The sequence below is a fragment of the Rhizopus delemar genome, genomic scaffold, assembly GCF_000149305.1.
Source record: "Rhizopus delemar RA 99-880 supercont3.3 genomic scaffold, whole genome shotgun sequence".
Lineage (NCBI taxonomy): Eukaryota > Fungi > Mucoromycota > Mucoromycetes > Mucorales > Rhizopodaceae > Rhizopus > Rhizopus delemar.
The window spans coordinates 2,794,484-2,812,744 of record NW_027137829.1 but is presented as its reverse complement, the minus strand read 5'-3'; the positions used below and the strand labels follow the sequence as shown (position 1 = coordinate 2,812,744).

The 18,261-nt window shown below is 35.9% G+C and overlaps 6 protein-coding genes across 6 annotated transcripts; 4 read left to right on the top strand and 2 right to left on the bottom strand.

Annotated features, from left to right (window-relative positions):
• Nucleotides 1-3,832: 3,832 nt before the first annotated feature.
• RO3G_05283 (uncharacterized protein) lies at nt 3,833-4,324 on the top strand (the record flags this gene model as incomplete). The annotated part of the gene is made up of 1 exon (XM_067659873.1): nt 3,833-4,324. One exon carries the CDS (start codon nt 3,833-3,835, stop codon nt 4,322-4,324), a length of 492 nt encoding a protein of 163 aa, XP_067515974.1.
• A 647-nt stretch (nt 4,325-4,971) lies between these two features.
• Nucleotides 4,972-5,979, top strand: RO3G_05282 (uncharacterized protein; the record flags this gene model as incomplete). The annotated part of the gene is made up of 1 exon (XM_067659872.1): nt 4,972-5,979. The coding sequence occupies one exon, from the start codon at nt 4,972-4,974 to the stop codon at nt 5,977-5,979; it is 1,008 nt and encodes a 335-aa protein (XP_067515973.1).
• Nucleotides 5,980-6,903: 924 nt separating this feature from the next.
• Nucleotides 6,904-7,395, bottom strand: RO3G_05281 (uncharacterized protein; the record flags this gene model as incomplete). The annotated part of the gene is made up of 1 exon (XM_067659871.1): nt 6,904-7,395. The coding sequence occupies one exon, from the start codon at nt 7,393-7,395 to the stop codon at nt 6,904-6,906; it is 492 nt and encodes a 163-aa protein (XP_067515972.1).
• Nucleotides 7,396-8,511: 1,116 nt separating this feature from the next.
• RO3G_05280 (uncharacterized protein) lies at nt 8,512-13,575 on the bottom strand (the record flags this gene model as incomplete). Its single annotated transcript, XM_067659870.1, has 2 exons — nt 8,512-11,777; nt 11,937-13,575. The coding sequence occupies 2 exons, from the start codon at nt 13,573-13,575 to the stop codon at nt 8,512-8,514; spliced, it is 4,905 nt and encodes a 1,634-aa protein (XP_067515971.1).
• Nucleotides 13,576-14,167: 592 nt separating this feature from the next.
• On the top strand, nt 14,168-14,733 carry RO3G_05279 (uncharacterized protein; the record flags this gene model as incomplete). The annotated part of the gene is made up of 2 exons (XM_067659869.1): nt 14,168-14,619; nt 14,673-14,733. 2 exons carry the CDS (start codon nt 14,168-14,170, stop codon nt 14,731-14,733), a joined length of 513 nt encoding a protein of 170 aa, XP_067515970.1.
• Nucleotides 14,734-16,762: 2,029 nt separating this feature from the next.
• Nucleotides 16,763-17,073, top strand: RO3G_05278 (uncharacterized protein; the record flags this gene model as incomplete). Its single annotated transcript, XM_067659868.1, has 2 exons — nt 16,763-16,881; nt 17,058-17,073. The coding sequence occupies 2 exons, from the start codon at nt 16,763-16,765 to the stop codon at nt 17,071-17,073; spliced, it is 135 nt and encodes a 44-aa protein (XP_067515969.1).
• Between the last annotated feature and the right edge of the window lie 1,188 nt (nt 17,074-18,261).

Here is an 18,261-nt window from a genome sequence, read left to right as displayed (position 1 = left end):
CTAAGGCTATCATACTTGAGCTGTCACTCGACTCGATAGAAAAAAGAGACATTTGAAAATAAATTAGACTTGTCCAGAGGAAGCAGCAAGAGGATTATTATGTAAATTATTAAACAAGTACGCTAGAATGAAAGTAGCAGAATCAATTTTAATATGAAGATCTGTTCCTGGTTATGCAAGTTGATTGCTTATAATTATTGAAGTATATCTATTTTATATTTATATCTCATTGCATCAGGAGCTATATTAAAACAACTTGTATTGAGTTAAAGGGGTAGAATTAGTTATAGCCGAATAATAGAAAAAAGACTATAATAAATCTTTGTAAAGCATTCACTACTCTAATTTCTTATAAATTGAATATGAATCATATATAAAGTATATCGGGATATGACATACATGTTGTAGTGATATGCATGATTTAAATATTTTTAATGGTATAATGGTAACTCTGTCTCTTTGTAACTAATAGAGATTTCGGTTTCATCCTTTTCTTGGAGTAGCAAAATGCCATAGTCAGAACCCTTGAATGTCTAAATTTACCAATTCACTCAAGGATGTTTGACTATCATTTTCACACGATAACGTTGCTTGCAACAAATGCTCGCCATGCTCTTCTTTCATCTTTCTGATAATCTAACTGTATCCTCTAACAAATTCTAAACATACTTTATTAAGTTTACCATTTATTAATGAACGATAAATAATTAAAGTTCAACTGTTATTTACTTTGAAACACCAAATGAAATTTCCTCAAGGAACTATGTCCTTGGTCGCTGTCATATTACTAGGAACTTTACATTTAAACACCTTCTTCGAACAATATAATTTGGATGAGCATAGTTCAAGAATCCACAGATGGAATATGTCATCTAAATTATTAACGATAATAATAACTTAGAAATCTAGAATGTTGTAATCCAATAACCATCAATAAAATTTACTTACGTCCCGCTTGAAGGAGTGGAATTGTCAACTTCATAGCTGTATCCTCTTTGGCTCAGCAGTACTTCTTATAAATCATATGGAAGATGCTTAATGCACCAAAGCTCACCTTAGCATAGTCGTAACCATATCTTAGAATGTCATTTTGCAGGAGCTTGCCAGATGTTTCTAGCAGAGAAAGCTCAATGTCACCATCCAAGACACATGCGTCTGCCTTATACTCTTCTTTTGACGATTGTAGGTAGTGCTCAGAAGTAGCTGTTTAGGATAGGAGGGTTTAGGTAAAAGTAGTATAACAACAAAGATAAAGAAATACTGTTAGAACTTGGTATCTCTTTATTAAGTTAAGATAACTAAGATTGAATATGATAAAAATAATTCTACATGTAAAAAGTGAGAGTATTTATAGACATGATACGGATAAAGAATTAGGACAGATTTATGATCAATTCGACAGAATAGATGATTACTATTTCTAATTATTAGTTTAGCCTGTTCCTAGCTTGTATTGTCAATTATGCTATTGGGATGGTTTCAGATAACTCTGGACGTAGGACGGTACGGATGAATATAAAATCCTCTAGTTCCGTGATTGGATATTACAGCTAATAATAATATCTCAGTTAGGATAAATGTTTTCATAATTAAAGATAATCCGGTAAGTAATTGTCATTCCTTATTCAACATGCTCATATCATCAATAAACTATATTACAACCATGTCATCTTATTTGACTATGTGAAGTTAATATGAATAAAGCTTAATATAAAAATCTAATCAAAGTCTTTTATTGATCTGTGCTGGGAATAATGTTATAAATGATTCCAAGTTATGTCAACATATTATTTAGGATCATATTAGATTCCTTTTACTAAAATAAAATGACTATAATCTTATGTATCCTTAACAGTAGCAAACGTCAAAGGGGTGATAGCAATGAATTCGATGGCAAGTTCCATTATTGTCATTGATTTATCCAAGAGAATAAAAAGGAACAAGAGAGGACTAGACACAATAAAGGGATTGTTTTATTTAATAAGAAAATTGTACTCTAGTTATACTTTTCATACACGGATAATATTTCATGTCATGGATTAATAATTAATGAGTATGATATAGCTGATGACAAATACATAAGGGTTACGTGTTCTTCTATTGTTATATTTGTTATAGAATACTCGTATATGATTGACTGCATTTGATTGTGATTTAGTTCCTGGATTTAATATAGTTTAACCGTGCAATTACGCAGCATCTTATCCTTAATGAAGATTATCCGAATTAACCTGTAGCCTGTCTATTGGATATATTTTTCATGTAGCTTATTAATACTGTTTTCATATCGAGTTATGAATTATGGATACATGATAAAGTTTTCTTTTAACATAAATTGTATGTCATTGAACCATCTTTACTTTTTAACACTCAAATTCAACTTTAACATGTAGTAAAATTATATGTCACTCATAGTGAATTCAAATGGCTTAGAATGTAAAATTTATTTGTTTCCGTCTTAAAAAATTAAGTTGATTTTCGCAAAAATTGTTGTACCATTCCGTTAATTTTTTTTATTTTTGTCATGTTTTGACATGTCAATAAGATAACAGTCTTATCATTCTAAGCTAAATCTTTACAAATGAGTTTGAATAAGAATAGATCCTGATAATTACCAACTGCCCTGAACAGCCAAGTTTCACTTTCATCTCAACAGTTGATTATTTACATCAGTTTATAAAATTTTTCTTATACATGTCAAATCATATCGGTCGTAACTATCTCTTGTCATTTAATCTCAGGTCTTGCTCAACTAATATAAATAGCCTTGGAATCTTTCTTTAATAAAAGTAATTCGACTTGAGAACTATTGTTCGGTCTCGTTAATTCTTCTTTGTCTATTTTAAATACTTAAAACACTTCAATTTTTCGTAAAATTATTGTACGTCGTTCCTACCACAATCCTTGTTGCCTCAGCTTCGGTCTCCGAAGTGATACAAGCTGTTGTATCCACACAACTAATAAAGTGAATATTCATGGATAAACTTGGATACTACAGAATTATAGTCTAACCAGATCTCTATTAATAAACGTGAGAATTCTGCAATAGCCAATCTTGCCCTGTTGTCCTACCAGCGTTCTAAAAGACTATATCGGAACCTGATTACAACAACGGCAGTTCAATCCTATTCTATAATTATCGTTAGATCAATAGTTTAATTACTTCATTGTCCCTTGATTCGTCAAGTAGACAGCGGCTATTGATTATCCACTATCCTTCCTTATATTCCATATCATTCTTTTAACCGATCAATTGAAATAGCGGTAAAGACCCAGACATTCAAAAAAGTATAAATACCCTCAATATTTTTTATTAATAAAGTCATATATAATCTTTAGTTTCACAACTATCGTCTTTTTGTAGTTTTTGTCTTCTATTTCATATTTGGCAAAACACAAGCTCTTCGAGCCACGCTTTATTTTCAGAATTTTTTGATAATACACTACCTCAAAAAATTGTTCATTTTGAACTGCCTTTTTCACATTTTGTACTGAATCTGCTTCGCATAATCTCCAATCAGCACTCAACATAGACCATTATGAAGCACTGCTTCCCAGCTATTTACAACACTGTAAGAATATTACGTGCTATGTGTGAAGGCTGGAAAATATCCAATCAAAAATCAAAATCAAAATGAACAATTTTTTGGGTTTTTTTAAATATGAACTAAATTTACGTCTATGTTCCCAAATAACATAGAACTAACTCGTGACTGTTATCATAATTTTTACCCGTGACTGCTTCTGCTATTTCAAGGCAGCCCTGGTCGATTCTGTTTTTTTTTGTTTTTTCATTGTAATCTCTCATTGCTCCATCTCGACTTTTCAAGTAATGGTAAATCGCGAAATTTCAGAAACTCAGCGAAATGCTATTATCTCCGCTTTAAGAAGAGGAAAGTCGTACGATGTTATCAGCAACGAGTTACATGTTTCTAAAGGTTCTATTTCGAACATTGCGAAAGAAGTAGACCATCGCTCCATATTGCAAGCAGGTCGACCTAAGAAACCTACCACATACGACGCGCGCCTTGTATTGCGCAGATTCAATGCTGGTGTGTACAAGACCACAGAGCGCGCTCCCAGAGACTTAAGGGGCTTAGGTTCGGATATTTGCGGCCAGACCGTGCGAAACCTTCTTAAAAGCTCCAAATTTAAATCTCGACGAAAACCAACAGCTCTTCCTTTAACGCATTCTGCCAAAAAGGCACGCCTTCAGTTTGCCAAGAAGTATAAAGATTGGACAGAGGAAGGCTGGAAGGGAGTAGTCTTTAGCGACGAAACAAAAATCAATCGTTTGGGTTCAGATGGTAAACAATGGACTTGAGTACAAGAAGGAAGGCCTCTGCAGGATCACAACTCCAACCAAACTTATAAGCATGGAGGCAGTAGTATACTAATTTGGAGCTGTTTGGCAGCAAACGGAGTTGGATATATTACTCAAGTGCTCGGAGGCTTAGATTCAGAGCTGTATTGCAAGATTAAGACGGAGGATATGCTCCCTTTATTAGAAGAATACGATATGTCAAAGGATGACATTATATTTCAACATAATATCGATCCAAAGCATACAGTGGGTGGAAAAATGGTTCCAATGTTTTTGATTTGCAACTTTAAAGCTTTATATCTTTGGAACTACAAATGGTAACGGCTCACAAAAACATGCATTTTGTAGCGCAATTACAGCTAATATTACTGAAAAAAAAATTTGCTTGTAATGTTACACAATCGGGAAAATCTTAAGACTAAATACAAAAACCAACTTTGGAACCATTTTTCCACTACAACTGTAGATAAGTTTATTTGTTAATTGGTGGAGCTTCCACCGGAGTTTTTTGGCTAATTATGAGTCATAATATTCCGACTATCGCCGAAAAAGCCTAAGTGACTTATAAAATTAATTTATCCTCGGTCAAACATTTTTTTTTCCTTTTCTTTCTTTATATATCGAAGCTTTAAGGTACCACTACACATATGGTTCGCGCTCTCTCTAAAAACAAGCAAGAAAACACCAAATCGTTGGTTTTACAGAACAAGCCATATTCAGTGATGATGGAACGTATTCCAAACTTAAAAAAATCCACCTTAAGCAGATATGCCAACAAGTTTTCTCCTGGTAGAGTAACAGCAAACCCTGGTAGAAAGGCTGTTTTAAGTGTTACCACCAAGTCTTATATACGTAAGCAGATTATTAATGGTACCCTCAAGACTGCGAAGGCTGTTCATAAGTATCTAGTATGCACTGGCCACACTATCAGTTACTCGGGCACTATTAAGGTTATGAAAAGCATGAACTTCCATGCTAAGATCAAGGTAAAAAAGCCTTTATTGACTAAGGTTCAGAAAGCAAGACGACTAGCATGGGCGGAAGAGCACAAAAACTGGACAAGCGATGACTGGAGACGTATGGTATTCAGTGATGAAACAAAAGTTAATGTTTATGGCTCAGATGGTTGCAAGTACTATTGGAGTCGACCAGATGATAAACTTCAACCCCATCATCTCGACTTAACAGTTAAAGGAGGGGGTGGTAGCATTATGGTATGGGGTTGTATTACCTATGACGGACCTGGTTATGCATGCTGGATTAGTGAAGGCACAATGAAGGCTTCTGATTACGTCGGAATACTTGGTACAACCCTTATGGACAGCCTTGAGTACTACGGTTACCATCCTCAGGACATCTATTTTCAGCAGGATAACGATCCTAAACATACGTCTAAGCTAGCTAAGCAATGGTTCAAGGACAACAACTTCAAGTGTGATCATACCTTCAACTGGCCTTCACAAAGTCCAGATCTAAACCCAATAGAGCACATCTGGCACCACCTTAAGCTCAAGTTAAGTGCCTATGATACTAGGGCAAAAGGTGTGCATGAATTATGGAATCGCGTTGAAAAAGAATGGTCTACTTTTACAGCAGAAGGCTGTAGGAGATACATAAATAGTATGCCAGATCGTTGTAGGTGTGTTATCTCGTAAGAATAAAAAAGACTATAAAATTCAACGAGACTGAAAAAAGTTATATCTTTATTTAATATTATAATGTCTGGTATTTATACTATTTTCATGGAGGTTTAATTAAATCCTTTTCAAGATACTTTAATTAATTATAACTGTAGATCTAGTGTCAATAAGTTTTAATGTGAGGATCTGTTCCTGGTTATGCTAGTGGACTGTTTTATAATTATTTCTTAAGTAGATCTGATCTTTCATTTATGTTGCATTGCATCAGGAGTTATATTAAAAGCTTGCATTGAGTTAAAGGAGTGGAATTAGTTATGACCGAATAATAGAGAAAAGACTGTAATAAATCTTTGTAAAGCATTCATTACTCTGATTTCTTATAAATTGAATATGAATCATGTTTAAAGTATGTTGGGATACGACAGTAGGGCTGTAATTGCTGCGAAAGGCGGTCATACAAGATATTAATAAAATAATGCACATAGTGGAAAAATGGTTCCAAAGTTGGTTTTTGTATTTAGTCTTAAGATTTTCCCGATTGTGTAACATTACAAGCAAATTTTTTTTTCAGTAATATTAGCTGTAATTGCGCTACAAAATGCATGTTTTTGTGAGCCGTTACCATTTGTAGTTCCAAAGATATAAAGCTTTAAAGTTGCAAATCAAAAACATTGGAACCATTTTTCCACCCACTGTATGCTTTGGATCGATATTATGTTGAAATATAATGTCATCCTTTGACATATCGTATTCTTCTAATAAAGGGAGCATATCCTCCGTCTTAATCTTGCAATACAGCTCTGAATCTAAGCCTCCGAGCACTTGAGTAATATATCCAACTCCGTTTGCTGCCAAACAGCTCCAAATTAGTATACTACTGCCTCCATGCTTATAAGTTTGGTTGGAGTTGTGATCCTGCAGAGGCCTTCCTTCTTGTACTCAAGTCCATTGTTTACCATCTGAACCCAAACGATTGATTTTTGTTTCGTCGCTAAAGACTACTCCCTTCCAGCCTTCCTCTGTCCAATCTTTATACTTCTTGGCAAACTGAAGGCGTGCCTTTTTGGCAGAATGCGTTAAAGGAAGAGCTGTTGGTTTTCGTCGAGATTTAAATTTGGAGCTTTTAAGAAGGTTTCGCACGGTCTGGCCGCAAATATCCGAACCTAAGCCCCTTAAGTCTCTGGGAGCGCGCTCTGTGGTCTTGTACACACCAGCATTGAATCTGCGCAATACAAGGCGCGCGTCGTATGTGGTAGGTTTCTTAGGTCGACCTGCTTGCAATATGGAGCGATGGTCTACTTCTTTCGCAATGTTCGAAATAGAACCTTTAGAAACATGTAACTCGTTGCTGATAACATCGTACGACTTTCCTCTTCTTAAAGCGGAGATAATAGCATTTCGCTGAGTTTCTGAAATTTCGCGATTTACCATTACTTGAAAAGTCGAGATGGAGCAATGAGAGATTACAATGAAAAAACAAAAAAAAACAGAATCGACCAGGGCTGCCTTGAAATAGCAGAAGCAGTCACGGGTAAAAATTATGATAACAGTCACGAGTTAGTTCTATGTTATTTGGGAACATAGACGTAAATTTAGTTCATATTTAAAAAAACCCAAAAAATTGTTCATTTTGATTTTGATTTTTGATTGGATATTTTCCAGCCTTCACACATAGCACGTAATATTCTTACAGTGTTGTAAATAGCTGGGAAGCAGTGCTTCATAATGGTCTATGTTGAGTGCTGATTGGAGATTATGCGAAGCAGATTCAGTACAAAATGTGAAAAAGGCAGTTCAAAATGAACAATTTTTTGAGGTAGTGTATTATCAAAAAATTCTGAAAATAAAGCGTGGCTCGAAGAGCTTGTGTTTTGCCAAATATGAAATAGAAGACAAAAACTACAAAAAGACGATAGTTGTGAAACTAAAGATTATATATGACTTTATTAATAAAAAATATTGAGGGTATTTATACTTTTTTGAATGTCTGGGTCTTTACCGCTATTTCAATTGATCGGTTAAAAGAATGATATGGAATATAAGGAAGGATAGTGGATAATCAATAGCCGCTGTCTACTTGACGAATCAAGGGACAATGAAGTAATTAAACTATTGATCTAACGATAATTATAGAATAGGATTGAACTGCCGTTGTTGTAATCAGGTTCCGATATAGTCTTTTAGAACGCTGGTAGGACAACAGGGCAAGATTGGCTATTGCAGAATTCTCACGTTTATTAATAGAGATCTGGTTAGACTATAATTCTGTAGTATCCAAGTTTATCCATGAATATTCACTTTATTAGTTGTGTGGATACAACATTGCCCCCTTCTAGTTTGAAGCAAACGGTAAAAGGATAAGTGAAGATTCAGGAAAAAGTAATTGTCATACACAATAAGTGCGATAATGATCATAGGGCAGATAAATAGACATAGTATAATTGAGGGTAGATCGTAGTAGTAAGTTGTCATAAAAACCTGATAGTAAAAAAACCTTCTTTAGGAAAAATTGTCTTAGGGAAAAAGACGGTCAACTACTTAGACAATTTAACGTCTTGATCTCTTGCTTCTACTGTGATGATCACGAGTAGGAACGGTACGTTTGGGTAATCTTGCTTTCTTTGAGACAGCAGTATTATTACCTGCTTGACGACGAGCCCAATATGTTTCAATTGAAGATCGATCATCAAAACTAGAAGTAGGTTCCCAAGTGTAATCCATAGGATCATCGTATCCTTTCCAATGAACAAGATACTGGTAATTACCTGGAGTTCCTTTGTGTTGTATAATTGCTTGAATCTCATAATGTTGGTCATCGATTGATTCTGCACTTTTATTGCTGGGTAATGCTATAAGTTTTAAGTGTGAGGTTGGTACATCTCTTGATAAGAGGTTATTTTGTTTGTCAACTAATATGTAACTGCCATTAGTTGTCATTCCACTTATATAAAAAGGACCTTCGTAATACGGATCAGTTTTGTTTTCCTTATTCACATTTTTAATCATGACTTCACTATGGAGTGGGAATGGTGTGTGAACGATTTTGTTTGTTTTCATAAAATATGCATTGTCTACATCCTGAGTTTCCTTAATGCGTTTAGCAAGAGCAGGGATAACGACTTCAGTAGCATATTTAAGTCTGTTTTCTATTGCTTTAGAATCTACAGCTTCACTTCTAAGAGTGGGTTTAATATGAGAATAATCTTTCATATCATTTGGTACTTTATTGAAGATTACTGTATATGGTCTACTCTTATGAAGTCTGGAATATTTCAGATTCATAGCATATTGGGTTGCAGGTACATATAGATCCCAATCTTCTTTTCTTCCTTGTAACTGTTTAACAATAGTCTTTTTAGCAATTCCTACAAATGCTTCATTGACTGAGTTACCAAGGGGATTAAAAGGGTTAGACACTCTCTTATCGATACCACTGTTATTAATAAGTTCAGTGACGATGGTAGCAGTAAACTCTTTTCCGTTATCACTAGCAATGACCTTAGGCCAGCCGAAAGTACAGAAGATATCAACAAGCTGTTTGGCAATAGTAAGAGCTTGTTTATCAGGAATGGCTTTCAAGATAGTAAAGCGAGAAAATAAATCAACCATGACAAGAAGGAAATTATTTCCGCTCGTAGATGTTATATTAAAAGTGCCGAGGTCCATAACCCAATGATCTAGAGGTCCGTCAGGTAGGATACTTCTAGGGGGATGATAACCTGTTTTGGCAATATTAAACATTTTACATTCGTGACACTTGGATATGACATCCTGAATATCTTGACGTAAATTAGTCCAATGGAGTTTATCACCATGAATGGTTTGTTCTATGGCTTTAATTCCATAATGGCCTAATAAGTGAGCCTTTAATATTATATCTTTTCTTTCCTCAGGAGGAGGTGTGATATAATCTTCATATTGCAAAGCGCGATGCAATAAGGGTTTTGATGATGATGATGATGTTGCAGAAGTGACTGCATATGTTTGTGTTTCATAACTTTTAGATTTTTCTTTAAAAGTTGGTTTTCTTTTTTCTTTTTCTTTACCACGGATACTGTAGATGGCAACATTGTTGACATTGTTACCCCCCTCCAGTTTATTGTCATCTGGGAATAAACGACTAAGTGCGTCTGGGATAATATTCTTAATGCCAGGACAATGAACAATATCAAAGGAATATTCGAAAATTGTTTCAAACCAAACAAGCATGGCAGCATTTGGAACAACTTGCTTCTTGATGTAAATCAAGGCTTTGTGATCAGTTGTCAAGGTAAAATGACGGTTATATAACCATTTATTGTATCTCTCAAACATGAATACAATCGCTAACAACTCTCGTTTGTTTGTATGATAACGACGTTCGGTAGGAGAAAGAGATCTTGCAGCAAAGGCGTTATATTGAATGACTTGGTCGATGACTTGATAAACGACACCGCCGATACCATAAGCACTAGCATCTGTTGCGACGTAGAATGGGTACTTAAGGTTAGGAATGTGAATAACTGGGGCATTCACCAAGGCATCCTTAATGTTACGAAAACTGCATTCATGGGTTTCATTCCAAATTCCTTTTAAAGAATTAAGAGATCGTAACCGGTCAAGTGGAGCAGTCAAGCGAGAAAACATAGGTAAACTATTACGGAAATAGTTTGCAAATCCAAGAAAACTCATGACTTGTCTACCAGTTTTAGGTGTGGACCAAGAATGTATATTTGTCAGTTTACGTTGATCAGGGATTAGAGAACCATTGTTACCAATAGTCCATCCAAGAATGTTTACACAACTTTGTGCAAAATGTGTCTTTTCAACATTAATAATTAAGTTTGCAGCAGTAAGACGTTTCAACACTTCACGGACATACTCAATATGTTGATTCATGTCACCAGAGCTGAAGACACATAGATCATCAATACAGAGTGCAGTGTAGGGAAGATCTGCGAACAAATTTGTAAGAACACGCTGTACAATGTTACCGGTACTTGTCAAGCCAAAAGGACAATGACGAAATTGATACTGCATACCAGTGAATGGATGAGTAAATGCGGTTTTAGGTCTATCAGATTCTTGGATAAGAAAACGATGAAAGCATGCTCGTATGTCGAAAGTAGTAAATATAGTAGCAGAACCCATACGTTGATGAAGATCACTGATTAGAGGTAAAGGCATTCTATCAACATTCTTCACGAGTTGGTTAAGCATACGTGGATCAATAACTGCTCTTTTCTTAGTGTATAATCCGTTAACATCCTTTTTTCCAACAAGAAAAATAGGGTTATTGAAGCGAGTATTGGAAGGAGCAGGTTCAATGACACAATCATCCAACCAAGTTTGAATTTGGTCTTCCATGATTTTTCTGTTAGCAATAGCAATATCGGGTTGTCTTCGATAAGCAAAGGCATTGGGTTCAGTATCAAGAGTAATGATAGCACCAGGTAAATTACAATGAGAAGACATGGGGATACTCGTATTAGCATCTAACAAAGGTTGAATAGTGCTCATCAATTGCTGTCTTTCCTGTTTAGTGCCAACAGGAGTTTCATTTGGCTTATAGTCATCAGGGTTAACTGGATCAGGTATTTTAGGAATATTAGAATTTAACCAAGAAGTGGCTAATCCTGTTAAACCTATTCTTAGTTTAGGCAAAATGTCAAGTCCTAAACAAATGGGGACATCACTGCTAAAATCAAACACTTCAAATTCATATGACAAACGGATTTGGTTATAATAAACAGTAAGATTTATTATGCCTAACCGGCTTACAGTACTTGAACTATTATGTCCTAACTTGATCGATCCTGGATTAGGTGTTGGAACTAAACCAAGCGACGAACAGAACGAAGGAGACACACACGAAAAAGTTGAACCGGTATCAATCATGGCCCATGTTTTGATGTGCTCTACAATAATAGGAACATAAAGCGTATTAGTGTTTGAAGGCGCTTTAGAAAAGATGTGATGTGTAATGTACTTACAGGCCTGAGCAGCTTCAGCCACAGTAAGGGCTTCTGCAACATCAATGTCCATATCGTCTGACGAATCGGGAACAGAGACAACGGGACCAGCAGCATCAGTCTTACGACCGGAAGAAGCATCACTACTACTTGTAGTAGGAGTGGCAGAAGAACCAACAGAGGCAGAAACATCGTTACCAGAAGAGGCAACGGAAGACAAGGAAGAAGCAGGGGATCGACTCATTCCGCGAAACAAATGAGAAGGCCCAGCAAGATCAGAGTCGTCAGCCGAAGAGCCAGTTGAGCGACCCTTTCCTTTGCATCGATGACCAGGACGCCAGTTGTCAGCACCACAAGAGCGGCACGGACGTCCCAAACCGGAAGGTTGGTTTCTTGGATTCCACTGAGAGGCAGCAGAACCAGAGGAGACATCAACTTGGGTAGAACCCGAAGAAGGAGAAAGAGAGGAAGATTTCTTCATAGCACGACATTCATCGTTGCTATGGGTGGTGGTCTTATGGAAGCTGCAATACTTCCTAGAAGCCTTTGGATAAGGTGCAGCACGAACAGCAGAACCAGAGACAAAAGCAGAGGATTTCTTCCGACCAGAAGAAGAGGAGTCATTGACCATGGAGGGGCCAGCAGAAGTGTGAGAAGCGTTAGCAACTCTACGTACTTTGTACAATGAATGGTACAAAGTCTTGGCCAACTTGACAACGTAGTCGACCGATTCTTTTTGCGCATCCGTACAATTGGCTAAGGACACGATCACCTTCTTGTAAATGTCGGCCTGAAGACCGATCAGAAAGCAACGAGTCAAGACACAGCGATCTTGGATCTGTGCCAAGCGACGGAGGTTGTTGAAACGTTCAACGTATTGGTCAACAGTCTCAGCAGCAGTCATGGAGATGCGTAACAACTCCGTTGTAGACGTGGCCTTTTCTTCAGCCGAACCAACACCATAATGGCCAGTAAAAGCCTTTTTGAACTGACTCCACGTATGGACATCCTCCTTTTCTTGATATTCATCAAGCCAAGTACGTTGACTAGACGACAAGCAGGGAGGGAGAAGACGAAGCCAGTGCTGATCAAGATCAAGACCATGTGCGAACATCACGTCCTGAAACTTTTTTAAGCAGTGCTTAACATCCACAGAGACAGGGGCAGATGGGTCAAAGACCGCACCCTTCCATTGCATGAGGGGTAGGTTTGGAGGTACAACATTCAAGGCTGCAGGGGCAACCTGAGGTGCACCAGTCCAAGCGGTAGGAACAGCATGGGTCATAGCTCGTTGGAGGAGATCTCTAGTATGAACTAGTCTCTCCAGGTCCTTGGAGCAGGCTTCGTACTTGGCGCGCACCATGCTATCTTCCTCTGACTCAGGGGTCGTGGAAAGAAGACGAACAGACAAGTTAAGGATAACTTGGGTGGCACCGATGATGGTGGAATCCAACTCCTCAATAGAAGAGTGGATGGATGGAGCTGCGATTCTAGGCTCAAAAGAACCAGAAGAAACTGCGGACGTGGTCATTCCAGAGGACTGTGCCTCTGAAGATAAGGTAGATACATCTGACATACGACGGGCGTTATCAGGATAAGTTTTATCATTACTACTGGAAGAACCAGCAGCAGCAGAGTTAAAGTCATTTGAGTTTGACATAGTGGTAAGGTAGGTAGTAATAAAAAGAGGGTTGTTTTTTAAAAATAAAGTCAATAAAGAATTCACAAAAAAAAATGTTTTGCCAAATATGAAATAGAAGACAAAAACTACAAAAAGACGATAGTTGTGAAACTAAAGATTATATATGACTTTATTAATAAAAAATATTGAGGGTATTTATACTTTTTTGAATGTCTGGGTCTTTACCGCTATTTCAATTGATCGGTTAAAAGAATGATATGGAATATAAGGAAGGATAGTGGATAATCAATAGCCGCTGTCTACTTGACGAATCAAGGGACAATGAAGTAATTAAACTATTGATCTAACGATAATTATAGAATAGGATTGAACTGCCGTTGTTGTAATCAGGTTCCGATATAGTCTTTTAGAACGCTGGTAGGACAACAGGGCAAGATTGGCTATTGCAGAATTCTCACGTTTATTAATAGAGATCTGGTTAGACTATAATTCTGTAGTATCCAAGTTTATCCATGAATGTTCACTTTATTAGTTGTGTGGATACAACAGCTTGGATCCACGTAAATTGACAAATATTGCTGACTGGCCCCGTCCCAAAACCGGCAGAGAAATGATGCAATGGCTAGGCACTGTTAATTACTTTCGTGCACACATCCCTTGTGCTGCCACACTCACTGCTCCTCTAGATGCATTACGAAATGTTGCATTCATAGATGATATTGATCGGACTCCTGAACTGCAAGTTCACTGTCAAAGCATCAAAGACATATTATGTTCCAACGTTGTTTTGAGTCCATATGATCCTACCAAATCCCTTTATGTTGCCACTGACGCATCTAACACTGGAGTTGGTGCAGTTCTGTTCCAAAAATTTGACGAAAAACAGTCGGATGGACTCACTGTCACCACCATCAAATACCTCGGCTTCATGGCACGTTCTTTATCCCAATCTGAACGAAATTATTCTGTCACTCGGCGTGAACTCCTCGCTATTGTGTTTGCTTTGAAAAAGTTTCACAAATTTTTATATGGTCATCACTTTACCTTATTGAAGTGTTTTAAGTATAAAAATATGAACAAAGAAGAATTAACGAGACCGAACAATAGTTCTAAAGTCGAATGCTTTTATTAAAGAAAGATTCCAAGGCTATTTATATTAGTTTGAGCAAGACCTGAGATTAAATGACAAGAGATAGTTACGACTGATATGATTTGACATGTATAAAAAAAATTTTATAAACTGATGTAAATAATCAACTGTTGAGATGAAAGTGAAACTTGACTGTTCAGGGCAGTTGGTAATTATCAGGATCTATTCTTATTCAAACTCATTTGTAAAGATTTAGCTTAGAATGATAAGACTGTTATCTTATTGACATGTCAAAACATGACAGAAACCATATTTCAATACAAAATTTTTTATCCAATAAAAAGTATAATTTTAAAACCCAATATATTGTTTTTTAAGCCAATGAAGTGTATAAAATGATAAGGTTTTCTACAAATAAGAATGTCAAGAAGTATATGAGTAAACATGATTTCATCCAATAACAAGAAGTAAATATGTAACGGTTAAAAAAGAACCGACCTATCATATCAAGTAAAATGCGAATATTACTCTCTTTTTTTTACGTGAAATCAAGGTAAAATTAGAGATTTCAAGTGTTTTTTTTAGCGTGCGTAATATTCGAGTAATACTTGAAATATTACCAACTGCCGTAAAATTCTCTTGAAAGGTGCCGTTTTAAATCTGGTAATATTCGAGTAAAATCTCAGACATTAAGCGAATATTACCGACTTAATATTCTTAAATTATTTCCAGTGGCGCCACTGCAAATAATATAGAGACTTTGACGTAGATTTTTAACAGACCTGACAATCATAGATCCGTAGATTTTATAATTTTTTTATGAGAAACCATTATATCTTGCTGTATTACACCTTTTTTAATTTGAAAAAAGATTTAGGTGCGAAAAAAATAAAGAAATTTATCGATATTTTTGTTGTTTTTGTAGGATAAGTATTCATAAAGTTATTCACGTTTTAAAAAAGTACCTGTTTTTTTTACAGATGATCTTTTTTTGGAAAGCCTGTTCCCCTCTACTGTTGAAAGACCGATGTCTTCTTTTTTTTATTTTTGAGGCAAAATGCGGAAATCAAAAGCAATTTGCGATTATTTTGTTCAGAAGAATACATATTAGGAAGGTGGTTTGTGTTTTTTAGCTTAGATCATTACAAACGTGTTACAAAACGTAATAAAATAGTCGTGTTTGGAAAAAAAATGACCTGGTAAAAAAAGACTTCGTAAAAAAAAAGACTTCGTAAAAAAAAAAGACTAAGTTAAAAAAAAAAAGACTAAGTTAAAAAAAAAGACAAAGTGAAAAAAAAAGAGTCTAGCAATAGAAGGTTCATTGTTCAAATGAAAACAATCATCTAACAACAAGTACACTTCATAGAAATGCAAACTACTCTTACATTATAAAAAAAGAATACGTGTATATTCTAAAAGAATAAAAAAATAAAGAAGCTCTGCTAACATTTTGTTACAAGGCAGTTATAATTAACAAATACATACAAAACACTTTTGTTTATCAAGTAAATAGATTGCTTTATTATTTTTTATGACAAATAATATAAAAGAATATATGTTTTTTAAGCTTATTCTCGTTCATTACTTTATGTTTGCACATGGGTGTAATTTGCCATTAGTCATTAGTCATTAGAGATGTGAGCAATGGCAACTTTCTTTACCAAAAAAGCTTTTCAGCAATAAACAACAATATAAGTCTGATACAGTGGGTGGACTAATTGTCCCAGTGTTTCAACTTTTTGTACTTTCGACTCCATAGCTCAACCAATTCTTAGGGTATGCAGTTAGTTCTATGCTCATTAGAAAGGTCTCAGTCCGTGCTACATTATATCAAGCACTCAGTGTTCAAAGGTTACACAGTCTGAGTTTATCAGCAATAGAAAAAAACCACCGCACTGGGACAATTTTTCCGCTACCCGCTTATTTTGCAATCCATTCCAAACATCGCTTTCTTATCAATCATAAATCACCGGAATTTGCATATCAACCTTATTTATGACAATCTATGACTCATACCTTTAATGTAAAGTATAAATAGCCGTACGTTGTCAGTTTTTTTTACAATATTTTTTGTCTCTTTCTATACTGTACTTTCTTAACTTTATCTTGCCTCAAATGACTCGTACTATCAGCAAATCTGCTCAAAATCAAATCCAATTGCTCTTGGCTAGTAACATGACATATGAACAAGTTATGGAACGCATTCCCGGATTGAAAAAATCCACTTTAGATAGGTATATCAACTAGTTCTTTTCAAACAGAATGAAGGCAGCCCCAGGTCGAAGAGCAACTATTGGTGAAACTACCAAGTCATACATCCGTAGACAAGTAATAAAGGGTGAATTCAAGACAGCCAAAGCAGTACATCAATATCTGAATGGTTTGGGGTATACTATTGGTTATTCTGCAGCCTTGAAGCTTCTTAAAAGTATGAACTTCAGAGCTAAAATTAAAGCCAAAAAGCCTTTGCTTAGTAAGCAGCACAAAGAACGACGTTTAGCATGAGCAATGGCTCACAAAGTCTGGACAACCGATGATTGGAGGCGTATGGTGCTTAGTGATGAGACGAAGGCAATGTTTTCGGGTCAGACGGTTGCAAATATTACTGGAGTCGACCAGACTATGCATTGCAGCCTTATCACTTAGACCTTACAGTAAAAGGTGGCCAAGGAAGTGTCATGGTACGGGGTTGTATCACTTACGATGGATTTGGGTATGCTTGTTGGATACATGATGGGACTATGAAAGCTGTAGATTATGTAAATATCTTAGAAACTACCCTTATGGACAGCTTAAAGTACTATGGATACAATCCTGAGAATATCTATTTTCAACAAGGTAAGGATCCTAAGCACACTTCGAAGCTTGCTAAGCAATGGTTTGTGGATAATAACTTCAACAGTGATCATATCTATAGCTGACCAGCCCAAATTCCCGATTTAAACCCTATTGAACACGTATGGCATCACCTTAAACTCAAGCTGAGTGTATATGACACTAAGGCTAAAGGTGTACATGAGTTATGGGAAAGAATTGAAAAAGAATGGAATACTTTTGCAGTGGACGAGTGTAGACGATATATAGATAGCATGCCTGACCGTTGCAAAGCAGTTATTAAAGCTAAAGGGGGACATACCCGCTATTAAATAAAATTTATGTTCAAACGGAAAAATTGTCCCAGTGCGGTGGTTTTTTTCTATTGCTGATAAACTCAGACTGTGTAACCTTTGAACACTGAGTGCTTGATATAATGTAGCACGGACTGAGACCTTTCTAATGAGCATAGAACTAACTGCATACCCTAAGAATTGGTTGAGCTATGGAGTCGAAAGTACAAAAAGTTGAAACACTGGGACAATTAGTCCACCCACTGTATCAGACTTATATTGTTGTTTATTGCTGAAAAGCTTTTTTGGTAAAGAAAGTTGCCATTGCTCACATCTCTAATGACTAATGACTAATGGCAAATTACACCCATGTGCAAACATAAAGTAATGAACGAGAATAAGCTTAAAAAACATATATTCTTTTATATTATTTGTCATAAAAAATAATAAAGCAATCTATTTACTTGATAAACAAAAGTGGTTTTGTATGTATTTGTTAATTATAAC